Here is a 25,012-nt window from a genome sequence, read left to right as displayed (position 1 = left end):
CATTCTTGAAACAAGGTATTTTCAATACCCTGAAACTTTTAAACTCTCTAGGCGTGACTAATGGTCTGTGCTACTGTTGTATGCTGCACTTGTCTGCTGCTTTCGCAGCGTGATGAATGTTGCGCCTCTTTTACATCATAAGCACAGACATTTTGCCTAAATTCTGACCATCGCACTTTTTTTTCAGAATTGTTCAGGCTCCGTTTTCCCACGTGACCAAAGATATGCTCTCCACTCTGTGGGCGTGTTTAAGAACTTCATCACTGGGTAGACTGCTTTGTGATGTCCTAAAAAGGAAATATTACTGATACTTGCAGATGTATCCGTGGAAAGAAGGAAAAGTGCCTTTTTTATGCACGAGGAAGTTATAATTCCTAACTCAACGCAAAATAAAATATAAAAATTGCTCTAACATGTTTTTTTTTTCTTTTGCTCCCGGCCCATCTTAAGGCCACCAAGCCGGCAGTAAGCAATTCGTGCGCGAAAAATGAACGTGCTATGTAGGTTTTGCTAACTACTGAAGCGTAAAGCCGCTGCACAATTTCCCTATTAATTAAACATGCGGCCAATACTTCGGAGGTCCACAAGGGCGGTTTTGGGAATTTCACTACATGCCACAGCTATGGCGGCCGTAGGAACGAACGGAATTTGCCATCAGTCAGTGGTGAGCGGAGAAGATATGTAGCAAAGCAGAAATGACTTAGCAGGTGGTTGAACACAATCTGCTCACTAAAGTAATAAATACTGAATTTAAAAAAGCGTTTGAACCCAGATGAAAATGCTGGGTAACATGCTTTTTTTTCTTTCGAAAGCATTCATTGCATGTCGAAATAAAAGGTCAGCATACTCAAAAGCCGTTATTCTGGCCGAAACGTACAGTGCCGCTCAACTATAATGATTTCATCGCCCCTTGAAAGAACGTTTCTTGAAAGCTTCGCATTAAACAGCTTAACCCCGTTCTTTTACAATGGATCGTCACTGATGCTGAAAATCACACTAAACATGCGCTCCACGCTGCCGCTGCGTTGTTACAGATACTCTCTGAAAGGCCGGTGGATATGAAGGTCGATGTAACTTCCGGGTTTTCAGATCTGTATTAAAAGTAGGCGTGCAATGCTTGAAGAGCAGAAACATCTATATTACGAGTAGGGGAATCGTCTAATTTTAAACATCCGGATTTGCTTCAGCAGATTCTTGCTCTTTTTGATTCAATACGGTCAATAGTAAACTCTGGCAACCGGTAACAAGCCCAGCTTTCCGGGACATGGCCGTTTAATTCGGCAAACTGTCACCACGGGCCGCTTCACCCTGGACTCCTCCTTTCTCTTTTATTTTCCTTTTTGTAATAAGGGAGCAAAATACTCATTGACGTCCACCCGAGCGCAGCCACACGGCTCCAAAGGAAAGCTATACAGCTTTCACAGAAACTTCTTAGTTAAAGAAAAATTCGTCCTGGTCCGGGGATCGAACCCGGGACCACCGCTTCACCGGAGCAGTCACTCTACCAATTGAGCTAACCGGGACGGCAAGCTTATGGTAGGGCGAGAGCGAATTGATCAATAACTCGAAGTGGGAACAGTGTTGACCAAATGTTTAGGGGACCAAATGTTGACCAAATGTTCCTGCCTCGCATAGCAGCACGCGGGCAGACGGGAACGATCATCGCGGCGGGGTTCGGCGGGGGGCGGGGTTAATCTGTGTTTGGATTGCCTTCAGGACTGTGGGAGGAGGGGGGGGGCAGGAAGGGCTTTGTGGGCGAAAAAAAAAGATATCAGTGCTGGGTGAAGCCTTTTCTGGGCCTGACGAACGCATGTTCAGCAGTCGGAGATTGAGAAAGGCGCCTAGTGGAGAGAGAAAGAGGGGACGCAAAAGGCAAGATGGCTCAGGGGCTTGTTGAAGTCGCCTGAGTGGGTGAGGATGCTTTGCGTGATTCTTATTGACGAGTTGTAAGGTTTGTAAAAGGCGTCTCCAGGATGTATAGTAAACATACATTCCTGGAGGAACCTGACGCAGTAATACACAGCGTTCCATGTCTCTCCGGCGCCGTATTTTTCGCTAAGCACGCGCTTCGCTACGCTACACATACGCACGCACACCCGCACCCACGCAAGCACACGCACGAATGCCCCGCCGCGGTGGCTCAGTGGTTACGGCGCTCGGCTGCTGACCCGAAAGACGCGGGTTCGATCCCGGCCGCGGCGGCTGAATTTCGATGAAGGCGAAATTCTAGAGGCCCGTGTACTGTGCGATGTCAGTGCACGTTAAAGATCCCCAGGTGGTCGAAATTTCCGGAACCCTTCACTACGGCGTCCCTCATAGCCTGAATTGCTTCGGGACGTGAAACCCCAATAAACTAAACTAAACACGCACGAACGCAAGCTGGATCACCGAAAGCGCACGTAGCGGGCGTCTTCATATCTGCGCCGTGTGAGGTGGCCGATTGAGCAAATATCGCATTGGCAATGTGCGCTGAATTTTGAGCAAACAACTATAACCGCAAAATCAAGAAACGAGAACGTAAGAGAAATACTATCAGCCTTCTTTATGGTGATAGGGACTGAGGAATACGTGAGTACGCTGTCTGCCTCACCGACCAAGTAAAAATATCGTAACAGAAATCAGAGTATAAAGGAAATTGAGGAATTAGTTTTATAAATTCTGTCCATGCGATAAGGTGATATATTTTGTTTTTGTGTGATGCTGTTCACTTGTGGGCAAGAGTATATAGGGCAACGCGTATTAATGCAGGCATGCATTTCAAGGCTACACCTTAGACTTGCCTCAAGAAATCTCCCGAAAAAAATAGATCTGGAATAACTAAGTTTCGTCATGTTTCTCACCTTTAAGTGGGTAGCCATAGAAGGGTGTGGCGTTGTAAACAGCTCCACTATAAGCATAAGTAAGCAGTGTTTGTGTCTAGTAGCCATTTATACTCGCAAGAATTAGGGCCCTACCCTTAGCGGTAGCAAGCGACTGCATCATGGGAGAAAAGCAACACGAAAATATTAGAAACGGAGCCAAGAGATATAAACACTGAACGATAGAAACACTGAAACGTTTTCGGAATGTAGATTAGCCGCGCCTAGACCCCGCGCTTGGCCACTTGGCCAGAGAAGCTAGAACACTGAATGAGGTTTATTTTGAAGTTTACCTCGCGCTGAAAGCTTACTAGGCGACAGAACGAAATGCGAGCGCTACGAAACAAATTCATAAAGGTTTCTGTAGTGACAATGCTCGGTGTGCGCGGTGCATTGCTTGAAAGCACGGCGCACTAGGCATGCATTGCTGCAGTGTGGTAGTCTAGGTGAAGCACGGATTAGAAGAGTTTTTAATGCGAGAGCATTATACTCCTGTCACACGGCGCAATTAGTGTCACTTTCAACAAGTGACATTCGTTTAAACTACCATTTGCGCACTGTCACACGATGAGGTTTAGTGACACTCGCTGCAGAATGCACTTTCCTCGTTGTGAGTTTGGCGGGCTCACTCCACTTGGCCCAGCAACGCGAGTGTGTAGTCTCAAAAGCAGTACTCCGGCATTAAAAAAAAGTTTTGAGAATTAAAAATTTCCAACTTATTTTCTGGATTGCGCCTTTTAACGAGAGCTTGTTTTAAATCACCAGTAAATAAAAATAATGCGCACGCCTGAACAGGTACTCTCGCTTTGAAATGACGACGACTCCCGCGTTAGGCCTAATAGTTCAAAGGGTGCGTCTATAAAATTTCGGCGATTGTGGAGAGAGAATTCTCAAGTTTCAGGCAGCGCAAATGGATAACGAGTGTAGTTTTAACAAATGTGACCTGCAATTGACTACTGGTTATATTACAGGACGCGTATGCACTGAACAGGAAACGACAGTGGGTCCCAGGCTGCCGCTCATATTTTAGGCAGCGAGGAGCAGTCGCCGCCGTCGCTTGTGGATAGCATACGAGGCCTTTGCAATGAATAAAAATGGTCATCGAACATGCTTCTGGATAAACGTATCTAAATGAAGTATTCGTCGCATGGGAGAAAGCAGGGACGATTAGCGAGAAGCGCCGCTTATGAATATTAACAAGATTAAATTTCACTGCTTCTAGCCAGCTTCGCCCAAAGTGGTACAGGGCGCACGGGACATTTGAAGAAAGGCATCAAAGGAGCTACATATGTTGCTATAGTGAATAGTGTAGTTCATGTGACACCATCCAAAAAATTCAGCCGAAGGCGCATAATTCGTCTTGCGCAAGAAGGCGCAAGGCGAATTATGCGTAGGCTCTAATGACCTTTAGAGAGAAAGTACAGTTCTCAGAGAAAAAATAAAAACGTTACTATAGTTTTGCCTACTAGTTTTCAAACTGATAGCGTTATGAGAGATTTCATTAGATATTAGGGATGTTTTACTGTATACGCCTTTTTATTACATCAGTCGTCGAAACAGAATAATGTGTTTAATGATTATGAGGCAGAAGGCTCATGTCATGGATCTTTGTTCACTGAAGAGCGCTGTGTTTGTCACAGAACAGAGATAAGAGAATGATGACCTTCAAAAAAATAATGTCGTTGCCTAGAAACGTTTGCACACCTTTACATACTCGTGCTTCCTTTTGCCTTGAGTATATATATATTGCTCGATACGTGTGTCTAGTTGTCAGCATCACGATATAAATAACAATGTCAAGTACATATTTGCGTAGACTCGCGCTGCTAGAGGCAGCTGCAAAAACTGTGGAAACGGCGCTTGAATAGGTCGACAGCCTGTAATAATGTTCTTTGCAGCATTTCTTTTGTTTCAAGTACTGGAAGAGACGAGTCTCTACGGGATTTCGAATGATGAATGATTAAATGTCAACAAAAGCTACTTCAGAGCCGCTCAGCTGCCGAGCATTCGTTATTTTCTGTGTCGGTTGACTCTGCGAAAGCAAGCTTAAAGTCAAATCTCGGATTGTTCTGCAGTCATCAAAAGCAAAAAAAAAAAGTCTCGGCACAAACGTATACAAGTGCACAAAGAAAGGCTGGTCCAGCGTCCTTCAATTAGCTATGGCAATGGTAAAGAGCTGTGTCGCCACCCTGCTTTTCTGCATAGCCGTAAACGTTGAAAGTCTAAAACCTGAAGCTGTTGACTTGTGCACTGTACGATTGAGTGAGTTTTCGCTACATCTTTTTCATATGGTTTTGTAGATCACGCTGAATCTCGCGTTTTAGTTGCAAAGGAAGATAGTAACGGCTGAGCCGATGACAAAGCATCGTATCATTTTCTTCGTTTGTCTTTGCTGGTAGGATTTCTATTTGATGTTATCGCCATAATATCACTCAAATATTTTTCTGCCGTGATTAAAATAGTGATAAAGCAATAGTTAGTCTTTCAGAATACAGTTGGATCTGAATGACCGTGGCCATAAATTATTGGTACCAGTGACATTAGGACGTCTTTTATAGAGACCAGTGAATATTTGCTTATAAGTTACTTATGCTACTGTTGAACTTTGTACTGCGAATTTTATGCTAATGTTATATATTATTTGTACACAAAGACGCTTAAATAGTTTCCATGTATGTCTTGTTTTGTATTCCAATCGATGACCCGCAGAATAGCCCTACATCGAAGAAGACGCAAAAAATTCGTCTTGGCCAGTACGAATTCAGAATTTGATTCCAAATTTATTTACAGAATACTGCAGACCCTATAGATGGGTCCAAGCAGGAGGGGCAAAAGCACAAAAAAAGAAACGCGACAGATTACATAGCACAAAACACACATAACAGTAATAGAAGATAGTAAAGAACAAGGAAAAACAAACAAAAACAAAAAACAAGTCAGCAATTATCAATAAGTAATTTTGTTAATGGAATCGATGCTGTTTACAACCTCAGGCGGGTGTTCATTCCGTTGAGTTATTGTGTGAGGAAGAAATTAGTATTTAAAAGCATTGATTCTAGCGCTGTAAGGTGTCAGTGATTCCGTGTGACGATGTCGTGTTAGTCGCGTTGCGATCGGTTTAAGAAATAAATCTGGGCTGATGGAGAGTTTGTTATTTTTGAGTAGGAAAAGAAATTTCAATCGTTGAATTTTTCTTCGTGTTTGCAATGTCTGTATGTTGTTTTGTGCCATAAGAGTGGTTGGAGAGTCTGTAGAACGATGTTTATTAAAGATGAATCTAACACACAGATGAATCTAACATAGAACCACGATTGTTGGTTCAAGGAGCAAGAAACCGTGCTCCGCATCGTAGATTACAATGCTCTATTGGATCCACCCGCGCAAAAATGACAGGAATTTTTGCTTTCCCTGCTGAGTCTTTATAGTTCACGTTTAACAAGCCCAACGCTTGACAAGTGTGTTTGTTTCGGGCCATTAATATTTGCCGCGAAGAGTAGTGTGGGTGTCAACAAGGATGGGCCTTCTGCAAGAGGTAATGTTATACCTTATTTATTCTCTTTCACGAAATGTTATTTTTGTTCTTTCCGAAAATTACCATTCTCAGAGTGCCTTGTGGATGTTTTCATTTAAGAATAATTTGGATTGGAAAATGTGTGTGCCGTCAAAATGCAGATGCATACAGTCCACACTAGATGGCGTATAGCCCATGGCTTACGGCGAACTTAGCGGCCTACTCAGTGCCCAAAGCTTGAATGCTCGGATTCGAGCTTACCAGAACGGCCTCCTATTGCTCCATAGAAGGAATTTGTACTAGATCTTCCCGTGGAGGTTCTCCTTTACATTACCATAATATGTGATCATACGTTGATGTTTCGTAACACAACCTGCATTTGGGGTTAGGAGCCCGAGCCTGAGCTCGAAATAAAAAGAAACGTATTTGATGGTAGTTTAGGCGTTGTGAATAGCAAAAAATGAAAATAAAAGACAGGTACCGTCCGTAACTAGTCGAATTACGAAAAAATAGCTCACACGGCTTACAGTGCAGCGTTACAGAAGAAGGGCTAATCGTTACGTTAATTTTTCGGAAGTATCCTGCGTCTTGCAGTTAAGGCCGACTGACCACAAATAAAAGAGCGCATAGTTGCCTGCACACTGCGGCAACGTATTGTTTCCATCGCCCTGTAGTATCACACAACAGATTTTTTTGCAGAGTTTGCAAAAAAAAAATTCCCTTAACAAGTATAGGCCCATCTCGCTCATTTGCGTTGCGTGTAAACTCCTGGAACACATCATATCTTCCGAAGTCATACAGTATCTGGTGAATTCCAAACTCATCTTATCTAACCAACACGGGTTTTAACGTGGGCGTTCGTGCGAATCACAGCTTTTTAATTGATCACTGATCTTCATTAATCTGTCCATTCGTCTCATCCTATTGACGCCATCTTCATTGATTTCGCTAAGGCCTTGGATCGTGTTCCTCACCATCCATTAATATATAAGCTTCACATTTTGAATTTGTCCCGCCTATAATTCATGCACAATGTATATCATGGTTCATCAGCATTTTGAGAATTGTTTCTGAGCCCTGCTGTCCACATATCTTCTCGTTTAGACCACCATTTAAAATCAGCCCCATATTCGCGCGCACAAATTTGTTCAAATACTCACCTCTTTTACTTGGCATCTCACAATGAAACAGTCTGCCTGCAGATGTCGCCTCCATATTTAATCATGCATCTTTCCTCAAGGCTTTAGAAGGTATCTAATCTTAGACTGTTTTGATTGCTTCGATGTTATTCATTCTTTTAGACTACTTATCTCGTTTTCTTTCCCGTCATGTACAGGGCTATTTCTATTATAGCCTTGTGTAATCATTCAAATCTATATATCTATTGTATAAATGCACAGGTTCCAAATTACTTTATCTCTTCCTACATTTTTTCCTTTGATATATTCGATGGTTACCTTTAACTGAGTTTTTGTTTTGTGCATATATAGCCAATCTTAAGCAGTTGTCATTAACCCCCCGCCTTACCCCCCCCCCCCCCCCCCCCCCCCCCCCTATGCAATGCCCGAAAGGGCCCTTAGACAGAATAAATGAAATGAAATGATTAAGCGCTTGAAAAGCTAAACATTCACCCAGAAGCCCATAGAGACGTTTATATGCGCTCCGGCGCTCATACTCGTCGCTGTGTTCACCCTTACTCTTTGCTCTCCAAGCAGAACGCAGTTGCAACCGCAGCAGTTGAAGGCCAATTCAAAGCAAAGGTCATAAGAAAGCACACCTTCCACGCAGTCCATATCCGTTTTTGGACCTTCTGACTAGCATGTCAAGCGGCAAATCAAATGGGAAACTGGCCTGTAGTCTCCAATCTACAGGCCGGCGCAAGTTGTGGGTGTTATCGGATGTGAAGTTCCTTACCATAAGTTTTCTCTAGCGATGCCTACCGCTCGTCTGGAAATTCGAGGGCCCCAAGGAGTGTGGCTGATAAATAAAACATAGTTTGAATTTTCGTAGCAGAGCAGATATTAGCGTGAATTTCCGACTTCTTTTTGAGCGACCGCTGCTCGGCCCGCCTATACATGGCAATGCACATGTACGTGCACCTTGCTCACATTTTGGCCTAATTCCTTCAAGTAGGCAGCTGTGTCAACTGCCAGCGCAGAAAGGCTTAACCAAGGTGCCATCATGGACATCAGATGAACATCAGTGTTTCATCAGTTTTTAACTCTCATACCTCTTCGAAGCTAGATTACCGTTAACGAAAAAACGTGATAGCATCAGGTAAATAAGAGCAGTGCCTAATTTAATATAGCTAAATACAAAAACACCAAAGCATTTACCTGCATCTTTTCGAGTTCACCTAAGACCCGTTAACAGAGCACATCAATTTTATTCAAGAGCTCATATTTCTTTCATTCTTTAGACCCCTGGGACTACGGAAAAGCGATGCGAGCCGCTACAGATATTATGTGGGCATGTAAGAGTACAATAATCTCCCTCAACTTACCAGCAGAGATCCATAAGGTACGTCATGCCATAAAATCTGTGCAAGTTTGTGAACAGTGATCAACTTTCAGGGCTGCATAAAAGCATTTTGCTGCAGTTTAAACATCATAATGAATATTTTCATGTGGTTGTGACAAGGACGTGGACAATGAGCGAGCAGAGTGGCGTGAAACTGAAATCTATTTAAGGGGCGAACCTGCGCCCACAGAGAACTGAACAGCTCAGCGGCTGTCGAGCAGAATCCCTGCCGCTTTCAGCCGCGCTATATTTAAAGCCCGCCAGGAACCATCTAGATAAGGCACCAAAAGCGACTACAACAATCCGAAACTATATGCAAGCACTTGCGCGTTGCTGGGATCCTTCCAGAAAAATCTGGTCGCATCTCGCTTCACAAGGAAAAGGATAAAGCAGATAGCCGGCTGCTTTGAGCGTGAAGAAACAAACACTACAGATCTTCCTGGCAGTGCGCGTTGCGCGCGCTTGTTGGAGGTAACATATAAGCGCGTCTTCAAAACTGGCACACGACAGCTGGAATCATTTATCGTCGACATAGTGACTAGCGCACTAGGGAGACGCACACGGAAGGATTTCTGACAGGGCAAACGCTAGACTAGCAACTGAAATTTTCCTCCGGAAAGAACGTATTTACGCAAGATTTTATCTTCCATTCTCCTTTACTTGCGCCGCTGGTGCCGACTACAGTTGCAGTCGCGTCAAAGTGTGATAATGGACGAGATTGTTTTTGGAGGCTAGTTGGTGCCTAAGCATTCTGGGTTTTTTGAGCAAAAGACACGACACAAAAGAAACGAAGTAGACAGGACAAGCGCTTACTAACAACTCAGGTGTTTATTGACGGAACATTTGCTTAAATACAGCAGCTGCTCTTATCAAACAAGAGGAGGGAAAGAAGAGACTTCGCATACATATATATCAGATCAGCACAGATCCTATCATCGCACGAGTGAATGCATGTTTTGAGCTCTAATTCTGCGCAAGAAAACTCATTTCTTTTTTTGAGAGCAAAATTGAAGGATTGCTGACACACGAGTTACCCTATTTTCCTATCTCATTAGCCTCAATTATCTCTCTTCCAAGTTGTGTCTTGCACCGGCGCAGTACTGACGTTTTTTCGAGCGCGGGAGTGCAGTTGCGGCAATTCCGAATATGGTCAATCATTTTGCTACCTGACTTGTTCTTGACACCTCTTGCGTGCTCCCTCAGCCTTTCATTAAGGCCCCTGCCAGTTTGGCCAATGTACTGCTTACCACAGGCAAGTGGTATCGAGTACAAACGCTCTTTTTACAGGCCACGAATCGCTGCTGGTGCCGCTTCGAACAATCGACGGCCGCATCCTCCGCATTCACTCTCTTGCATATCCTGGAGAGTTTTTCAGGAGCGTTAAAAACCACTCTAACACCAGCCCTAGCACCGATCTTAATATTATGCGAGATTCCGTGAATGTACGGAATAACCGCCACTTTCTTCCGGTCAATTTGATCGGGTGTGCTGGATGGTTTCTTCAGCAGGTTCTTGGCAGTCGATGCCAGCAAGGCGGGCTGGCAGCCTGCGCTCGAAAGGCGCTGCAACTGGATGTCAAAGCTGCGTCCTACCAAATGCAGGCAGGACTTGCTCAGAGCGTTGGAAAGGCACGATTTCACAATGCCTCGTTTTACGGCTTTGGATTGTGCCGAGCTGAAGGGAAGCAGGGGCTTGTTGCCCCTGGGCTCAAAGGCCCAACATACGTGTTCACTTGAAAAATGAAGCCCTATATCTAAAAACCTGATGAAATTATCTTCCGGTAACTCGTGCGTCAATTCTAATGGTGCTAGGCACTCATAAGCATCTAACGACGTTTTCAGAGTGCCTAGCACCATTAGAATTTACGCACGACTTACCGGAAGATAATTTCATCAGGTTTTTAGATATAGGGCTTCATTTTTCAAGTGAACACGTATGTTGGGCCTTTGAGCCCAGAGGCAACAAGCCCCTGCTTCCCTTCAGCTCGGCACACTCCAAAGCCGTAAAATGAGGCATTGTGAAATCGTGCCTTCCCAACGCTCTGAGCAAGTCCTGCCTGCATTTGGTAGGACGCAGCTTTGACATCCAGTTGCAGCGCCTTTCGAGCGCAGGCTGCCAGCCGGCCTTGCTGGCATCAACTGCCGAGAACCTGCTGAAGAAACCATCCAGCACACCCGATCAAATTGACCGGAAGAAAGTGGCGGTTATTCCGTACATTCACGGAATCTCGCATAATATTAAGAAGATCGGTGCTAGGGCTGGTGTTAGAGTGGTTTTTAACGCTCCTGGAAAACTCTCCAGGATATGCGAGAGAGTGAGTGCGGAGGACGCGGCCGTCGCTTGTTCGAAGCGGCACCAGCAGCGATTCGTGGCCTGCAAAAAGAGCGTTGTGTACTCGATACCACTTGCCTGTGGTAAGCAGTACATTGGCCAAACTGGCCGGTGCCTTAATGAAAGGCTGAGGGAGCGCGCAAGAGATGTCAAGAACAAGTCAGGTAGGAAAATGATTGACCATATTCGGAATTGCCGCAACTGCACTCCCGCGCTCGAAAAAACGTCAGTACTGCGCCGGTGCAAGACACAACTTGGAAGAGAGATAATTGAGGCTAATGAGATAGGAAAATCGGGTAACTCGTGTGTCAGCAATCCTTCAATTTTGCTCTCAAAAAAAGAAATGAGTTTTCTTGCGCAGAATCAGAGCTCAAAACATGCATTCACTCGTGCGATGATGGGATCTGTGCTGATCTGATATATATGTATGCGAAGTCTCTTCTTTCCCTCTTCTTGTTTGATAAGAGCAGCTGCTGTATTTAACGTCAATAAACACCTGAGTTGTTAGTAAGCGCTTGTCCTGTCTACTTCGTTTCTCTTGTGTCGTGTCTTTTGCGCAAAAAACCCAGAATGACAATGAAACCTGAAAAGCCACGTGTTGCAAAAAGCCGTGGGCGTTACTAAAAGTGATAAGGCTGGAATGGAAGAAATCATAAAAAATGATTACATACAATGTAAACCGATTTCTTCTCTGCATTCCAGCCTCATCACTTTTAATAACGCCCGTGGCTTTTTGTAACACATGGCTTTTTGTTCCATTATCACACTTTGACGCGAATGCATGTGCAAGTGGCACTAGCGGCGCAAGTAAAGGAGAATGGAAGATAAAATCCAGCGTAAATACGTCATTGCTGAAATAAAATTTCAGTCGCAAGTCTAGAGTTTGTTCTGTCATGAATCCTTCCGTGCGTCTGCCTTGTGCGCTAGTCACTATGTTGAATTATAGCAACCAACTACCATAATTAAGAGCCTTGGCCATTTGTTAACCCTGCCTTTCGCAGTTGTTTTGCTTGAGTTTTAATGCCTGGTCGCTGTGTGCAAATACGTTGCATTTCAATTTCTTGGAAGTGCTGGCAGACTGAGGCTAATCATTTCAGCTGAGCGTCTCTCATAGCCTTAGTCGCTTTGGGACGTTAAACCCCATAAACCATAAACCAACTATTTCAACTGAACATTTTCTTTAGGCCGCCATACCTCTACAAGTCGAATTTTTCTAATGAATGCGAAATTTTGTGGGGTGTTTTTTTTTGGTGTTCAGGTACCTAGCTCGAAGTAACAGTGCATGTTTTTTTTTTTTAACTGAAGGACTCGTAAGGTGTGGGTGTACTGTGCGATGCTAACCTTTTGTTAAAATCAGACAGTGCTGTTTTATAGAATAAGCTAAAATACGGTACATTTATGAACGACTATTTTAAATAGTAAGTACGTTTCACCCATTTCGCACGTCCGCCTTAGAGGACATAATTGTGCCAACGAAACATCTAGCGTTGCGAGAGGGAAGGACGTAATTTAAAATCTTTCCTAAACGGCTGAGTACGTCATGGATTGTCATGATTAACTAGGTGTTCAACGAAGCAGAATTGATAATCATGCGTAGCATGTGCCGTTTTGTGGATGTCCCAGAAATAAATTCTGGAACGACGCTTTCTTGGGGACATGCCATTGTGCAATACCAACAACCAGAAGGTGTCCGTTATTTTACAGGAGGGTGGAAGACTGTGTGCTGTGCTCCGCTTGTGCTACTCAATTGCTGAAGACCAAAGCAAGGTAAGAATGACAAATCATGGCTGATTCTTGTCTGGAAAAACACAACGGGGACAACAGCCGTTCCTTGAAAACGCATTCTTGGCTTTGCAACAATCTCTAGGGGTGTGCGAAAACACGATGCTTTAAAATAGCCAATCGAATATCCAGTAACTCAATTCGCTGATTGAATACAGTGGCGCACCTAAGAAATATTCGAATACCCGCCGCGGTGGCTCAGTGGTCATGGCGCTCGGCTACTGAGTCGGAGTTCCCGGGTTCGAACCCGTACGCGGCGGCCGCGTTTCGATGGAGGTGAGGCGCAAATGCGCCCGTGTACTGTGGGATGTGAGTGCCCGTTAAAGATCTCCAGGTGATCGAAATTTTTCCGGAGCCCTCCACTACGGCACCTCTCTCGCCCTTCCTTCTTTCACTCCCTCATTTATCCCTTCCCTTATAGCGCGTTTCACGTGTCCACCGAGATATGTGAGACAATTATTGCGTCGTTTCCTTTCCTCAAAACCAAAAACCAAACGAACCTAATGTACCAGGTGTTTCTAGAAAGCCTGGCACTAATTTTTAAAAAGAGGGTTTTGAAGTAAAGAAAATGTTTTTTGGCACAGTAATACCATTGCAGGCGTACGTCAGAAAACAGGCGAATCATGTCGCTATTGGGTTGATTTACGACACTCTAATAATCAGTTTCTGAGCTATAAAGGATAGGCGCCTGAGTGCGGTTAGAGATTTGTAACCTTGTGTCAGGAATAGCCATATCAGGTTTTAAAATTTCAAGAATGAGAGCACCCTCGCCGCTGAGCCTGAACAATGTTCGGCCATTTCTTGCGCTTTTCGAAAACCGTACGCATGCGTGGAGCTCGAAGCGACGTCAGTTGAGTCGCGAGACTGTCTGATATGGTACCACGTGACAACTGTCCCCCCCCCCCCCCCCTCCGCGCTAGAGCATAGCTTCCTCGAGCATAAAGGAGGCTATGACTACAGCAACGAAGTGGCATGGAGTGACGGGGAAATGATTATCACGGGCTACGTCTCCACAGAGTGCCGTGATTTCATGGACCTTGCTTAGGGCTCCCCGCAGGCGCGCGGTTTTCGAACTGCGCGGTAAATTGCTCAAGTTTGGTAAGCCACAGTGGCGGCGGTAATTGTGTTTTCGAAATTCTAAACCGAAATGGCCATTATTAACGGTCGGCTACAAATCTATATAAACGCTCAGGCGCCTATCTGTAAATGTTAAGAAGTTAACGAAAAGTAGAATTTACATGATTTACATTATTTACATGATTTGCCTGTTTTCTGACGTCCTTCAGCACTGATATTATTACTCCCCAAAAATCTTCCATGTTCCTTAAAAACCCTCTTTTAAGGATTAGTGATGGGCTTACTGACTATTTTGTTTTTGAAATTAACTAAAAGATGCAAATAAATTGCCGGGAGTTCGATTAAATTTTCTTCGAAAATGCGTTAACAAACTGTCTATACCGACACCAGGCAGCTTGAAAATCGGCTTTGAAAAAAGGAAAGCCGCAATAATCATCTCACTTCTCGGCCCACACCTCCAACGGGCTTTCAAGAAAGAATGCACGGAAGAGAGAAATAGGCACCGTGCCACAACCGCAATAATTTCGAGCATTCTAGGATTTTAAAACATAAGCTTTACTAGCCTAACGGCGCCGATTTCGCTGTCTGGACGAATGACCTTGAACAGGAGGAGCGTAGCTGCATAGGTAACCATGTGACGTAGCACGTGACTCGCAGCAGCTTACCGCACGCTTCGCTGTCGCCGCGGCCGCTGCTCGGACCGCTGCGCGCTCCTATCTAGTGTCTAGCTATGGACGAAGCAAGTCAGCCGCAGCCGACGTCTTCGAGAGTGGGTTCTCCAGACGCTGACCGAGTCTGATGGTCCGATCGGCATTGCCAACCGTGGGAGGGATTTAGCAATCGATAGGGTGCGCAAACGCGCTAAACGGGCAGCCGAAACCGATGAAAAGCGGGGGCTGCGAAAACAAACGAAAGGTGCATGACTGACTCCCTAGGACAGTGGACACCTCAGTACTCGCACTCTACATCCACAAACACAGAAGGCCAGACACCACATTGGACAAACTCCTACGGGTGGGGCACCAGGTGGTCCGCATGGTCCACCGAGTTTCCAACAAACGCGGGGTGTTACGAAGTAAGGATGCCTTGCGACTGGCAAACGCCTTTGTGATTAGTCGAATTCTGCGTTCGACTCCTTATTCCTGTCTACGGAAACAAAAGGAGGATGGCCCTGAGGTCATCCTTCGCAAAACTATTAAGCTTGCAATGGACGTCCCCCCCACTACTCCAAACAGCCGACTTATGGCTCTTGGGGTGGTGAATACTTTCTGGGCGTTCAAGGAGGCTCACCTTACAAACCAGCACACGCGCTGGTCGCACACAGAGTCGGGTCGCCGCGTTCTTGCTCGACTCCCCATCTAACATGCCACTCTCCTGAAAGACAGGTTTCACATCCCAGAACTGTGGAGAGGTGCCCTCCATGTGCGACCTCTTCCCGCCATGTCACACGAAGATCGTAATGGTCGGCGCCAGGAACGAGAGGAAGCCCTAGCCCGACACTGTGCCATCAGAACAGGTGTATACCGTGGGCGCCTCCGGCCTCCACCACCAGGGATGGTAGACGGCCGCGGTAGTTCACAATAGCAACAGAGTTAACGGACTCACCTTCAGCGCCCGCAGTGCAACGCACGGAGAAGAGGTCGCGATTGCTCTCGCTGCCTCACATTCCGATTCAAAATACACAATCACCGACTCGCGAGGGGCCTGTCGGAACGCCGAACAAGTCTGCGCTCTCTTCCTAGCCTATCGAACCTACCAAAATTGCATAAGGGATACGGACCCCGCATACCGTTACCTTAAATGGGCCCCTGCTCATCAGGGGTTGCCAGGAAACGAGGCAGCAACGTAGCCGTCCGCGCACTCTCTCACCGGGCTGTTTTCTCCTTCCCAACCGATCAGGAACCCGATTTTAATCTTGTCTATAGCTTCAAAGATATTACAACCACACTATAAAGATAGTAATCGGCTTTACCCCCGCCCGTGTAAAGGCCTCAAGAAGGCGGATGAGCGGCTTCTTCTCCGCCTTCTCACCAATACAATGCTGTGCTCGGCAGCACTAAAACATTTTGACCCCTCTTTTAGCGCCATATACCCGCACTCTAAAACGGTGTCTTCGGACACCTGTCACGTGATGTGGCCGCAACTCGGGCGCTCCCGGTTGCGGCTACCACCACTGCGGTCCCAAACTAGGGACCTCCACCCAGTGCTTTTAAGGAACAGTCCCTTACGGGCTGATCCAAAGGATATCTCCGGTCTCGTCGAAATAAATGTCTCCGCCACAACCACCGCTTTAAAGAAGGAAGGAAGGGAAACATTTTTTTACTCTAGTGTTTCTTTTTCTGCTGTTTTGGGGCATCTTCAGGGATGTTCTCTTGTTGGTTGTATCCCCACGAGCCATGTCTGTCGACGTCGTCCACTTCTAAAACAATTGTCGGTTGCCTTTATTTAGGGCTCCGCTGGCCACTGCCACCCGTTGAGCTTGATGTACCATACCTTGTTGGTCTTCACATCGGTCGCTGGACAGCAGAGCCTCTCATTTCTCCGCACTCGGGCTTTGTATTTTGGGGACGACGTCGATGTTTTGGCAGAGACATGTGGTGTGATATATAGTTTGTTATTCGTTGCACCAGGGACATTTGTACGCGTAGATCGTAAGGTGCGTTTTGTTTATTGTGTGTAGGTTTCGGTAAGTGTCTGTCTGTAATACTGTAATTGTCTCCAAGTGACAGCTTCCTCTGTGTTGAGAAATTTGTGCGGTGGGGGATACCGCATTCTTCTGCCTCTATAGTTTTCTAGTATGGGCGAGTATTCCTTGGGTGCTGGCGAGAATCCCGCGGTCTCGTCGGATGTTCAGAAAGTAGTGCATCCTCGAGCTATCCTGTCGCCCTGTTGGTTGCCGGCCACCACCATGTGTCATGGTACGCACACAATTTTGTGTGTGGTCTTGTCATTTTCTTCTTCTTGGTTTTTACTTCCGTCCATCACTGCGAGAATTAAAACCGCCGGTTTAAGCTACTTACTTGCCGGTAGTGGCAAATATGCGCTGGATGCGTTGGCATCGACAACGTTGTAGCAGAAACGTGGTCCTGAAGCGGTGGACCGTCAGCGTTCATTGTGATCATCGGCGTTGGCGTTGACAACGTTATATACTCCGATGATTTTGAGGGAAGGAAGGGCGCATGTCTCGCTTGGTAAATGAACACCTCACTCGCTCTTTGAGGTACGTGGCGGTGGTTAGAGAGAGATGTGGGCTGCATGCGGTAGCGCTGAAAACGTTGTACCAGACACGTGGCCCTGCAGCAATAGGCCGCCGCGTGATTACACGCTGGTTATGCAAGCGTGACTTTCGTTTGCATAGGCAGGGTTAGCCGAGCTAAGCCGAAGTCATTTTTGTTTAACGTGCAAAAAGCTCGCACAGGACACGGGTTCCTTTCGTGCTTCGCCGCGATGAGAACGCTGCCGCCGCGGCCGAAACTTAGCTCCCGTCTTTTGGATCAGCTGCCGAGTTCTTCAACCACCGAGGCGCTGCGGCGGGACGCTCCTCAAAGTATAATGCCAATATCTGTCGGCACGGTCCATTCGTATGTCGGCCTTCTTAATGCTGATGCATTGCCTCTAAGACAGGGCAACATGGCAGTTCTCGCAAGATTTGGCGACTCAGGCCTTGATGCCTAACCTCGAAGGACTTGGCTTCAATTTCGCTTGCTCTCGCTCGAATCTCCTGCTCACATTTGGAACTAGTTTATTTGTGTTCGCCATAAGTAGCAGATGTTACATTTCCTAAACGAACGACATCAAGGTCATACTGACGAAGCTCTGTATATCTTTTTGTGGCATTCTGTGCTGCCTCTTTTGGCGGCTGAAACTCCCCTAGTTATGTCGCCATAGGGCTGCCCTAACCACTAGCTCTTCACTGTTTCGCACAATTTCTACAAGTAGCAAATATTCCTAAAACCATTGTCGTCTTGTTCGGTTTGCTTCTACCACTGTCTGATTTGTATTTCCTTCAGTAGCGAAGCTACGGTACTAGTGTTTTACTTGATTTTCAATGAGTATCCCACTCATGCCCGTAGTGGGCACAGTACGAATGCATGATATGTTTCCGCTCAGCGATCTTCACTTCCTTCGTATTTGAAGTGTTGGAACCTGTGATAGCGACGGATATAGAGACTGGCTGTCGTAGCCTAAAAATGCCAGCGCTGTACGTGTGCATTTCACTGAGTTATTTGTTTTGTTTCTGCGTGTCACGGCAGCAATCGGGCCAACTGCGCCATCATTTAAGCAACTGCTTACTGAAGATTGGTGAAGCTGGAGACGTAGTCCTTCCTGTAAGCCTGATTGTAATGATTCTTTAATATTTCCTGAAAGTTGTGTGCATGAATAAATTATTAGCTACAGGAAAAAAGTTTTCAATGTTTAGTGCTATTGTGAGGACGTATTTTTCATTTATTATTTACTAGGTTTCGCCGGCCTTGGTCTCAAGCCTTCGGTACGTGTGGGAAGTTCGATGAACATACAGACAAAATGGATAGCAAGAAAAAGCATTGCAAGAAAGATATTAAACAACATAAATAATAGCATAATAAAAGAAATAATTGCGCTGAAGTCGGTTACTACAAAAATGTTGTCACCATAGCCGACAATAAAAAAATTTCTTGATGCGCGCAAGTTGCACACAACACTCGAGCATTATGCAAAGAATAGAAACGCTGAGTGCCAAGGAGAAAAAGAAGCAGTGATAATGCGAAGGAAGTCGAAAACTAGACATAGGTTACAAGGCACAGAAGAAAAGGCACCGTATTCAAATCGACACGCCGAGATACGCGAGACATGCTCGGTCACCTTAGCCACGAACAAATAACTAATTATCGAATTATTATCAGCCGATCATTCCTGAATTCTCCCTAAACGATTCTTGAATACAACAGACGAGCGTTAGTGCATGTACGCGGCCAAACCGACAATAACAATATTTCTGTATGATGGAAGACAACAACAAAGAGAAAATCTCTACTATGATATATATTAGAAATGGCTTTAAAAAGAAAGAAAAATAAAAGTACCCTGCCCCACAGCGAGCGTAGTGGAATGTGCAACTAGGATCAAAATATTACGCGACGCCGCATTTCCAGTAAATCTTTATTGCAGCTCTGCCTCGCCTCCCAGATGTGTGATATTATTACCAGTGGATAGAGCCCCCTAACCTGAGCGCATTTCATGCGAGTAGATTACGTGACTGGGTAGAAATAAATGTTTTTCAGGACACTCGCGTGCCGTAAATTTTTGATCGCGATAGTGCATCTAAACCGGTTATCTTATGTAGCTAACTAATGCACTAGAATACAGCTACAAAATAATTTACTATTTTCTCGGTCAGAAAAAAAGAGTGTTAGTGCATGTAGAGGTCTGGAAGATTTCGGCGTGCGTACTGCGTACAGCTAAATCCTTTCACCATGTTGTATAGAGATAGGGCTTTGCAGAAAAAGAGGCGTCTGAGTAATATAGCTGATAGAATCAGCCTGCGCTGATTTCTTCCTCTTCTATTAAATGAACGTAGCCCTATTTGATTAATGTGCTGCACACTCCAGAAAGAGATGCGCGGGCAAGGGGACTATCGGCTTCTTTTGCTTTCGTAAAGTTGTGCTATTTTTCTGAGCAGAGGTATTGCCTTAACAAAAACTTTTTCTTAAGTCTACGGACATATGGCCAATAATTTCAATCCAGTTTGTTCTTACGATAATCTAAAAACCAACCATCTACTCATATCTCGCTACCCATTAGGAACTTCTGTAAAATCTCCACTCAGTAGCTCCTTATCGGTATGGAGCTTGGAAAATTCAAAGCCATGCCACATTAGATAGGAGGACCCCTGTTGCCGCTGTGGACCAGTCCGGTTCACAACTGTACTGACGGAGTGTTGTTAGATGAGCCTCCACTTGCCGAGTCATGCCAGGTATGTCTGTACACCCCAGTAGACGGCCGTAGCTCATATAGACGACTAAAAAGTTTGAAACTAAAATTTCTGTTCCAGTCAGTTCGTTAGGTCTTGAATCATAAGAGGGCACCGCAAAAAGGTTACGGAACACAGACGTTACACCGGAAAAAATAACGGGTGCTGACTACCATTTGTTTATTCTGAAGTCCTAGCTCTAGAACATTGTTAAGCCATAACACAGATAAGGTGACAATGAGAGAGCAAGTGAAGCCCCTAGACAAACAGCAGAAAAAAAGACAAGAAGCATGTTTTTTTTTCATCAACATGGCTAACAGTAGTGAGGGCAAAGGACGGTGTCTGAACAACAACAGAAATCATGACAAATGACCCAGGAAAAGCACAAAAAAGAGTGAAGCAAAACCAGAGTCACATTCTATAAGCCGATATCTTTAGAAAGGACAACAAATAAAGCGCCTAAACTGTGAAGGCAGAAAAAATTGTAATTAGGAGACAACCAGAAAGGAGAGCAAAAATTTTCTAAAACCATCCAAGCAAGGGCAGAGTGAACCACCCAAAGGAACAAAGTTCCAACCCGACGGACGGCTTCAAGAATGCCAGTAAAGGACCTGGCACAATAAGGACAACGACCAATTCATCAAAAATGAGTGTGTGATGATGAAAGGTCACCAGCCGAACGCATAGCCACTGAGCCACCGCGGCGGCTTGCGTCCACCATGTATTCAGTGATTCCAGTGATCAGTGTTGATTGCTTTCTGTGCCTTCTTATGATTGATCTAAAAAGGGGAAATTGCTGCCTTAAATGCGATGCCGGTGCGGTTTAGAGAAACATTTAGCACGAAATAAAAATCAAACGCTTTTTTTTACTCCTGACATCTACTCTGGGTATGATGTTCTATTGTATAGCTACAGTTTTCCCCTTCGCTTTCCATGCTCCGTTGTCTACATATCTCGCCGCGGTGAATGGTAATGTTATGATTTCTGGGATGTTTATATCGATGCCTATTACTGATTATGTCTCTTGCTCCAGTGAGGTACTTTCTTCCTCTTGCTGTTATTAAAAATTAAAGGAAAAGAATGAAGCAGATTACTAGTGAGTCACCATATTTTGAATTTACACGTTTTATCATCAACACGCCGTTTCGTCTTCCCTGCAGTTCAAAGCTCGCCCAATTTTTCAGTTACAAATTTGCCCATTTTTGGTTAAAATGGTTTAATGGTAGAAATAAGTATGAGCGCATTTCTGCTTCTAAAAGTTTTTGCAGATGGGCTGAAAAACACACCAGGGGTCCAAAGAAAACTCTCGAAACGAGAGCACGGTATCGTACGCGGAAGCACGACCGATCTTTTATGCTTCGACCTTTTTTTTGTGTTCTCAGAATCTCGTTAAAGGCTGGAACATGACGCTAACAGAGTGGGTCAACCACGTGATTGTAAGTTGACGCTTATGACGGTTATTATCTCCTTTCACAACACCATATTTGCAGGCAAGGAGCTTTGATAGCTTAAAAAACGAGCAACTTTCTCAGCGTTGTCGATGTCATTGGCTAAACCAAAGAATGGCTCAACTCAGGCTTCTCTCGTTTCTTTCTCCATGTGGTAGCGACGTTTTAACACGTAAAGTTGCTCTGGCTAGGCCGGTACAGCGAAGAACGAAATAAACGCTGGTGCTTTTAGTGGTTCCAACGCGTGTTGCTGATCCGGTTTACAGTTTGAAATATTTTGTGGAATAACCTAGCCTGCACCACGCGAAATCTCTCGCACCCATCTATTTTTATCGCTTCCGATTGAAACAAATAACGGCGTAATCTGAGATGGGGCATACCATAGTACGTGGTTGCGGGCTTTCGCGACCCATTGATTGTAAAACATTTTATTCGCCGCGAAGAGCTTGGCAAGAGGTCGCGTTAAGTGGTCGAGAGTACATAGCCCTGGACGACTTTGTCAGCCCACTCCACCGCCAAAACTTGCGTTCTGGGGTCAGAGCTAGCCAGCACGGTCTCCCACCGCTCGAGAGAAGGAGCTGTAACTAGATCACCCGGAGGTGGCTCTATTTTGCAGTCCCACAGGATGTGATCGTAGGTAGCACGTTGGCCACAGTGTTTGCAGTTTGGGTTGTAAAGATCTGGATAAATGTGCGCGAGGAGTGAAGGGGTGCGTATCGATCTCGTCTGTAGACGACGCCACGTAACCTCTTGTTCTTTAGTAAGTCTTTTGTCTGGAGGGGGGAAAATTCTCCTCTCTAGTTTAAAATGATTGGTGAGATCGTGATATGCGATCATTGAGTTCTTCGTGAAATTCAGGGAGCCAGACTCATCCACTGCCCGGTCGATGAAACCTCGGGCTTTATTGTGGGCTGCCTCGTTCCCCGGATTCCCCGAATGGGCTGGGACCCATATCAATTCGCGACCCAAATGCCTAGAGAGTTGTGCAAGAATATTACTCCTACTTTAAGGAAGTGGAGATGAGTGCTTTTACAATTTCACGAGAACAGTCTGTGCTGCTGCACTCACAAGTGAGTTCAATGAGATATATGTAGCACTTGCGTGTCGCACGGCCTTTATACAGAACAGCCTCTGGCGGTATGTGGGGGATTAAGCAAACCTTGACATAACAAGCAATGTCATCGGTATCTTCAGCACTACACTGCAGAGGATATAGTTAAATATCTCAGTGCTGAATCAAGGAAAACCTGCACAGAAAAAAATACGCTGCATGCGCTATGCTACCTCTCTAAATGTGCTTTAAATGCTCAGCACGCTAGGATAATCGGTTGGTTGCATCTACAAGGTCATCGTAGAGTCGGCATCATACGCAGCAAAGAGGAGTGTTGTACATCTGCTTTGCTTTTTCACTGGCCGGAAACTGCGCAAGGCAACGTCGCCTAAGAACGGCACAACATTCGAGTAACAACGCGTAAATTTCCTGCTCTTTTTTTTTTTAGTCTTTTTCTGAAAGTGCACGCTCAGTAAGAAACGCGAATTAATGGTGGTTTGCGTCTTAAATTACGCATTTCGGCGCTTGTAAAAACCATGCAGCCCCTGATGGCAGGACAGGAAAGAATAGGAGATCCTGTCAACCCCGAGAGATCAGGCAGATTTGGTATGCCGTACGCAGGCATGCACAAATGAATAGCGTACGCAAAGAAGTTCGCGGTTCTTACTTTTCAAGCATAACACGCTCTTTCAGATAAAGCTCTATAATAGGCTTTTATATCTACTCCAGTTTGAGCTAAAAAGTCAAACTGGTAAAAGGTAAAACGCCTATGAACCAAGATAGGGTTGACATCCATGCTTCCAAGCAGGAATGCCGGTTTCAGACTGGATTCGTTGATTTCGCAGCGTTCTTGAGTATATTCATAGGCCATAAATCAAGGATAAGGCTTTCATTTACTGTCATCTCGCATGTAATAAAATAAATAGGCTCTCTAATTCTTCATATTATTTTTCATTGCAACATTCGGCGGTTCATTGGTATAAATAGTAGCATCGGATTCCTGAAAAAGATCATTTCCGGCTCAAAACAGGTGAATTCAATATCTCTCAAACTATCACTGCGTTTGCAGTTGCGGTATTTTTGACTTATAAGTAACGAAAAGCACAGGTGTGTGATGCAATAGCATGTGTTGGTAAATGGTTGAGTTCTGCTTGCGCAAGCGTTCGTACGTTGTGCTAAATTTGTTCTAAAATCGTTATTTTAAGTTTAAAAAGGTCATTACGCGACCGCAAACCCTGGAGTGTGTATTGTACCATGCCTGTTTACTAATCAGAACTGCCTTTTGTTTGAGGCCGGCTAGGTGGCAAACTATTTACACGGGGCTTTCCTTCGAAGCTCAAGCACCAAGAGACTCGGAACAGTGCAACGGACTTTAAACAGGCTAATATCTCAAGTGATCAGCGTTTAGCGCGAAATGGTTTAAGATATGATATCGAACAGCTCTGTGCACAGAGAACTGGATCTTAGACGAATTGAGAACTTCTCTTTTCGGAGCTGAGGTACTTTACTACTAGCCTACTGTGCATGGGCGGGCCACTTTGCACTCTTTGGTTATATTTCGTATGTTTTTGTTTGACGTTGACGACAGTAGTGACCCGTTTAAAAGGAAAAAAGGAAAAATTTCTCCAGTAATGAAGATACTAAAGGGAGACAGGAGAAAGAGGAGTGACAGACCAAGGACTCTTTCTCATAAAAAAGCACTGGGATGCACGTGCCTTTATGCATGATAATTTTTGCGGGGGACCATTCTTGAAACAAGGTATTTTGAATACCCTGAAACTTTTAAACTCTCTAGGCGTGACTAATGGTCCATGCTACTGTTGTATGCTGCACTTGTCTGCTGCTTTCGCAGGTTGACGAATGTTACGCCTCTTTTACATCATAAGTACAGACATTTTGCCTAAATTCTGACCATCGCACTTTTTTTTCAGAATTGTGCAGGCCCTGCTTTCCCACGTGACCACAGATATGCTCTCCACTCTGTGGGCGTGTTTAAGAACTTCATCACTGGATAGACTGCTTTGTGATGGGCTTTAAGGAAATATTACTCACACTTGCAGGTGTATGCATGGAAAGAAGGAAAAGTAATTTTTTTATGCACGAGGAAGGTATAATTCCTAACTCAACGCAGAATAAAATATAAAAATTGCTCTAACATGGTTTTTTTTTCTTTTGCTCCCGGCCCATCTTAGGGTCACTAAGGCGGAAGTAAGCAATCCGTGCACGAAAAATGAACGTGCTATGTAGCTTTTGCTAACTACTGGAGCGCAAAGCCGCTGCACAATTTCCCTATTAACTAAACATGCGGCCAATACTTCGGAGGTCCACAAGGGCGGTTTTGGGCATTTAACTACATGCCACAGCAATGGTAACCGTAGGAACAAACGCAAATTCCCATCAGTCAGTGGTGAGTGGAGAAGATATGTAGCAAAGCAGAAATGACTTAGCAGGTGGTTGAACACAATTTTCTCACTAAAGTAATCA

At 45.0% G+C, this 25,012-nt stretch overlaps 1 protein-coding gene across 1 annotated transcript; it reads left to right on the top strand.

Moving 5' to 3' along the window:
- The first annotated feature begins 12,876 nt into the window (after positions 1-12,876).
- LOC149331183 (uncharacterized) lies at positions 12,877-24,568 on the top strand. The gene is made up of 4 exons (XM_089555899.1): positions 12,877-12,987; positions 18,333-18,407; positions 21,412-21,465; positions 24,460-24,568. Exons 1-4 carry the CDS (start codon positions 12,877-12,879, stop codon positions 24,541-24,543), a joined length of 324 nt encoding a protein of 107 aa, XP_089412025.1. The 3' UTR covers positions 24,544-24,568.
- Positions 24,569-25,012: the final 444 nt, after the last annotated feature.

The sequence above is a fragment of the Amblyomma mixtum genome, chromosome 8 (assembly GCF_055824585.1).
Source record: "Amblyomma mixtum isolate Tamu chromosome 8, ASM5582458v1, whole genome shotgun sequence".
NCBI classification, from domain to species: domain Eukaryota; kingdom Metazoa; phylum Arthropoda; class Arachnida; order Ixodida; family Ixodidae; genus Amblyomma; species Amblyomma mixtum.
The sequence above is the reverse complement of the archived record's forward strand: the minus strand, read 5'-3'. Positions and strand labels throughout refer to the sequence as shown.

Coding starts and splice junctions, on each gene's coding strand:
- LOC149331183 (XM_089555899.1), top strand. CDS start 12,877: ATGCCATTGTGCAATACCAACAACCAGAAGGTGTCCGTTATTTTACAG. Junction 12,988..18,332: donor TTGCTGAAGACCAAAGCAAG/GTAAGAATGACA, acceptor GTGTCACGGCAG/CAATCGGGCCAACTGCGCCA. Junction 18,408..21,411: donor CTGGAGACGTAGTCCTTCCT/GTAAGCCTGATT, acceptor TTGTGTTCTCAG/AATCTCGTTAAAGGCTGGAA.